At 36.0% G+C, this 6,000-nt stretch overlaps 1 protein-coding gene across 2 annotated transcripts in view; it reads left to right on the top strand.

Annotated features, from left to right (window-relative positions):
- The window catches only part of CD44 (CD44 molecule (IN blood group)), an 88,189-nt gene that overhangs the window by 56,761 nt on the left and 25,428 nt on the right, over positions 1-6,000 (top strand). Inside the window, exon 8 of one of the 2 annotated variants that reach the window (XM_081315312.1) lies at positions 3,070-3,198. The exons of the other annotated variant lie outside the window; for it this stretch is intronic. Coding sequence (XP_081171438.1) covers positions 3,070-3,198 — 129 coding nt within the window. The remainder of the gene's footprint in view (positions 1-3,069; positions 3,199-6,000) is intronic. 2 annotated transcript variants of the gene reach the window in all.

Below are 6,000 nucleotides of genomic sequence, written 5' to 3'. Positions count from 1 at the left end.
CTTACAAGCTTAGCAGCAATTTTAGATTTAGAAGTTATTATTATACAACATTAGGGACGCGGTGGCTCAGTGGGTTAGGATGCTGAGCTTGTCGATCGGAAGGTCGGCAGTTTGGCGGGTCGAATCCCGAGTGCCGCGTAGCAGAGTGAGCGCCTGTTACTTGTCCCAGCTTCTGCCCACCTAGCAGTTCGAAAGCATGTAAAAATGCAAGTAGAAAAATAGGGACCACTACGGTGGGAAGGTAACAGCGTTCCGTGCGCCTTTGGCGTCTAGTCATGCCGGCCACATGACCACGGAGATGTCCTCGGACAAGCGCTGGCTCTTCGGCTATGAAACGGAGATGAGCACCGGCCCCTAGAGTCGGAAACGACTAGCACACATGTGCGGGGGAACCTTTACCTTTACCTTTATTATACAACAGGCTAATTAATAGAAGATATTCTGAAGGTGACATTATTATAAACTTTTTATTGTCTTCATAAAACTGATTGGTCAATAATCTCCAACTTCCCAATGATTATTTTCAACTCCTGATGTTTAAAAGCGTGCAAATAGGCATAAGTCTATCTAATGGAGATCTAGCATTAGAAAAACTTTTCGTATATGTTTTTTTTCCTTCCAAGATAATGGCCACTCTGTCCAATATATTTGTATCTAATTAATTCATAAGTGTGCATCTTTTTTTCTATTTTTCAACCTATTTAGCAGTATATATGTGCAATGCACAATGTTCTTTTCTATAGAGCAAGATGGTTTAATTTATGCAACAGCCTTCATTTTTTCCAGAGCTCCTGCAGTTGTAATGAAAACCTTTGTTATTACTTTGGATATTTATCTGCAATCGCAAATTTTGAGGATTTGCTTTTGGCAATGCTTACTTTGAATGCAGCTGTTTGTTTCAAGAATTGTCAGAGATTAGAGTCATAAACCTCTTTCTGGTGAAAGTTGGCAAACTTAGAAGCCAATTTTCATCAGTTCATGAAAAGGTAAGCTGGAAACAGGTCTCGAAATTCTGGCCAATAAAGCCATTTAAACTAGTGTGTTTTTAAAAAATCTGGATCCATTTCTCGATTTCATGGAAAAGCTGATGTCTCAAATACCTAGGAATAATTAAAGCAATTTTACATGCTAAATTTTTGCAGCTATGTGATTTAAAACCTATAACTTTGTGGTGGTCTATCTTGTATAGTAAAAAAACATTAAAATAGAATTGACAAATATTTATTATTTCAAGTTCTTCCAAACATTCCAGGTGGTGGTTGTGAATGGGAATGTTTTTTTTCTGTACTCTTCTGCTCTGTGCCTAGATCAAAGATTAATGTTAATCCCATTGATCTGTATTGGTTGCAGCGTTATACTATGGGTTCCTTCCTCCCTCTCACATGATTCATTCTGTCAAAAGCATATCTCAGTAGCTTGTATGCGTTTTTCTGCATTTGGGTTGAATGCATGGGTGATATGATGGAGTTTCCCAGCTTTAAGGTTACTATTTTGCAACTGACTTTTTGTTAGCTATAAATTATAATTGCACTGAATATTCTATTCTTGGCGCACAGAATGTATATTCATGAAAAAAATACGATTGTATCACATGAAGTATTTTACATAAGAAACTTTGGTTTGGGGAAGGAACTTTGCTTATATTAATACTGCTACATTTATGTGGCTTTTTAGAAAGTGAATAGGCTTGAACTTTAGCCTTGATACTTCCATGTAAATAGCATACGTGTATATTGAACAGAGAAAAGGTAAAGTTCTAAAATAACTCTATACAATTATGATTGTATGAACTTCAGATTATGGGATTGGCAGATAATGAAGATTACATTGTTTTTATTTTTAATTTTTAATTTTTATTTTAATTCCATTTATATCCCGCCCTTCTCCGAAGACTCAGGGCGGCTTACAAGCTTTGCAGTAGCCTTCATTCTATGTATATGCCTGCTTATTAGGGCTTTCACACACACCCCCAAGCAGCATTATTACAAAGTCAGCTTAATTGCCCCCAACAATCTGGGTCCTCATTTTACCTACCTCGGAAGGATGGAAGGCTGAGTCAACCTTGAGCCTGGTGGGATGCGAACCTGCACTAATTGCAGGCAGCTGGTGTTACTTAAGGAGGCATTAGCCCACTGCTCCACCAAGGCTCTTGACTAGATAATCCAGAAAAATATTTTGCAGTTCAATCCCTATGCCAAATAAGTTTCATTCCTGATTTTGTTTGGAAACTCAAAACTGAAAATTAAAGAGTTTCCATTCTTAGACTATGCATAAAAGCAACATGCTATCACTTGTGTCTGCGAGGGGAAAATATGTGATGGAATTCCAACATATATTTCTTAACCATCATCACTTCCACTCTTCCCATTGTGCGGAAATAGAAAATTGCTATATTTACTTCAGTGGGTTCTTTCTCTTCTTCCTAATATCTTCATCTCTTCGCAGGCTTCTGTTCTTTGTATTGTTGTTGCTTTCTTTTTTATCACTGAAAATGATCTCCATTAGATTTACATCTCTATACTTTACAATGGTGGAAAATTATTATGCTCTTCTCTAACTTTGCATTGCCACGAGGAAAGACTTAAGACTTGGCATTTGAACAAAAATAACTATGGAAATGTGATCCTTGAACTAGCTTCCTGTATGAAAATTATGAAGCTTCAATTCAGGAATGCTGGATATCCCATTTTATTTCTGAATTGACAATAGAAATGCAAATTCTTATTATCCTTTAATATAACCATGATGAAATTAGATTTGTTTGAGAAGCAAAACATCTGGATTTAAAGATAACCCAGTTCAACTTACTATGTTTATTACTCGGATTTCCTCTCCAACCCCCAAGTCTTTATTTTGGGTTCATAGTGTTTGTATTGTTAGTGTGTAACCCATCTTGCCTTAGGATACTCCCAAAATAAAATACGTATGAGTATATTATTTGAAAACCCAACAACAGTAATGCTGTTTAAGGACACAGGAAGTAGCCCTTTTTCATCTTCTATGAGGATGGTCTATTGATCGAAGATACAACACATATTCAACACTATAGTTATTCTGCCATCATTACAGCTGAAGAAAATTCAAATCATGGGAAACATCATGGAAATTCTAGTCAAGATCAGCAAATCACTGAAGATTTTCCGTTATGGTGGCCACCTGAAGAACCTAAAGGAATGCAGAATACAACCTCCAGCGAGGGTAAACTTTTGAAACATTTTAGTCAATCATAGTCTTTTGCTTTTTTTCACAATGTCTGGCCAAAAGTTTGGTTTCCCTGGGAAAAAAAATATGGCATATATTCTTCATGAGTGCTGCTTGAATAGTTCTGGTATTGGTGCATTAGAAACATGAGCTGTAATACCGGTAACCAAGTAACCAGCTATGTCATATAGAAGTCTGTTGTTTGGACCTAAATGAAACTGTTTCTTTAAGAGCATACTTCTTTAAGTATGGTTTAAGGGCATGCTATTTTATGAATTAATCTATGTGCCGACATGTACAAAAGCTAATGGGCATATATCTCTTGTATATATAGTATGGAAAGACATATGATTGCTTCAACTAAAATTATAGCGCGGGGGCATTGCTTGTTAATAGACTCAGTTTCTAAACAGTTAATTGTTTTAGACCAATTTAAATCTTCCTTTCAGTTTCCTTTAAAAAATAAAATGTGTCATATAATTTACACGCAGATAAGATCCTGCAAACATCTCCTTTTTAACATGTAAGTCAAAAGCTCATATCCTCAGGTCCTACAGCAATATTGTTTATCTAAGTGTACTGTAAATTATAACTATTCAAAGCAGCCCATTTCTATAAAAGTTACAATTTAAAGGGGGGGAAAAACTTGACAACATGACAAAGAAATGTCTTATATGAGCTGGTTCCTTAATGGATTTAAACTGTGCTGTATAATTGGAGAAAAACAAAATATTTCTAAAGTCCTGCATTGTGCTTCTCCATTCATTTGGGAAGTTTTCCTCCACATTTTATTAGCTGAATATCTACTGTGCTATCAATCAATGGTTGTGGAATGTGTTATTCTCCCACTGGATCACAGTCACATCAATCCATCCAGTCTTAGTATGGATCTGCAATTTTCTGGACGTATACTTTCTAGAATATGAAATGATTGTCATACTCTGGTTGACAGGATCAGACCCTTTTTAGCAAGATTAGTTTTGGAAAAACTATCAGGCTATGCCCAGATTAGCTGGATCAGCATTATCAGGAGGAAGAAATGTATATTTCTCTGAAATATTCTGTCTTCACAGAGATAAAAAAAACACAGTTAAAATCTGACTGCTTCCACAGGCCTTTGAATCTGGATGTCTCGATCATAGTGTAGCATATTTTAATCTGGTTACCATTTTATATTTTACCTGACTATATTGTGAGATTTTTGGGGGGTGGGGGTAAGGTTGTATTTATAGTTGACTTTTTGTATGCAACCCATGTTATAAATACCTACCTACCAGAAAAGAATTGAAATATATATTTAAAAGGCAACATGGGGCTTTATCATGTAAGCGTATTGATACTCTGATATGAATACCTGGTTGCAAAATACATGAGTAGGATGCCAAAGATGAACAGTGTTTGCTTTTCATATTGTCCTATTTCTCCTTGAAACATGTACCCAGAAAACCAAATTACAGTTGCATCTCTTAAGTTCTATTGATCATAACTGATACACAACATGGATACTCATTGAAATGAAGTGTAAGAATAAATATAGGCACCAGAATATAAATAGAGAGAAAAGAATTTACACTGGACCATTTCCCAATTTATATTAGTTTTGAGGAAGAAATTTTTTAGTTTATATTATAATGAATTAAACTTTCCATAACTTAATGTATCTTTGCTCTGGCACGTGTGTGTGTGTGTGTGTGTGTGTGTGTGTGTGTGTGTGTGTGTGTGTGTTCAAGTGCAAATGCCAAGTTGGTGATGAGTTGAAATGAACTGCAAAGACTTTTAACATTCCTTTCTGCAGTTTAATCAGGAATTGTTAGTTTACTTAATAAAAATACTGCAAACTCATTTACCTGTTTTCCAAGCAGATATCAGTGACAGTATTTCCACAGTTAACATGTCAATTCAGTTGACTGTTGGTTGATTCCTTTTGTATCTTTGATTCAGTACTGATTTAGGGATTTGTGGCATAAGCTTTAGGCAACTATGTAATCTTAAATGATGTACATAATATTAACTTTCATAGTAGTACCAGAAGGAGTCTTTGATTGCTAAGTTTATTACTCTTAGTTTATTATCTCAATATTGTTCTGTTCAGTTTCATTCAAATTCATTCAGAAAATTCAATTAAATCACCTCTTATTATTTGGAATAAAAATATATTCTATATCCGTGGTGGTGAACCTATGGCAAGCGTGCCACAGGTGGCATGCAGAGCGCTTTCTGTGGGCATGCATGCTGTCACCCCAGTCCTAGACCTTCAGCTGGGTTTTTGCTTTAGGCCTCTGCCGCTGTGTGAAAAAAAAGAGAAAAGGTTCAATTAATCAATTTCAACTTCTTGTGGGGAAAAAAAAGATCTCGCAAAGTTGGAATTGATTGATTGAACTTTTTAGTCCCACCCAGTCTGCCGTTACCACAGCAGCCACGTCCACCCAATGGGCCACACCCACCCAGCACCCGACGATACATAAGTGGGTTTTGGGTTGCAGTTTGGGCACTCAGTTTCTAAAAGGTTTGCCATCACTGTTCTATATTATCATATTAATGTATTGAAGATAATCACAGCTTTTTAATAACGTGCTAGTACATTCTCCCGACTGGATTTGTTGCAGGAAATTTTTGTTTTTTGCCTATACATAGATTTTATTCCTTGCTCTATGATTTTGCATAACTTTAGCAAGCCCAGTGAATCTGGTAGATGTGCGTTCACTGAATAGCTGAATAGTCAGCTGAATAGTCAGTTCAGAATGTAATATAGTTCCTATTGTGCTATTATTTCTATATTAATTAGCTTTATGTGAGAAC

This window comes from Vipera berus, assembly GCF_964194415.1.
Source record: "Vipera berus genome assembly, chromosome: 1".
Classification (NCBI taxonomy): domain Eukaryota; kingdom Metazoa; phylum Chordata; class Lepidosauria; order Squamata; family Viperidae; genus Vipera; species Vipera berus.
This window is presented reverse-complemented; position numbering and strand designations above follow the sequence as displayed.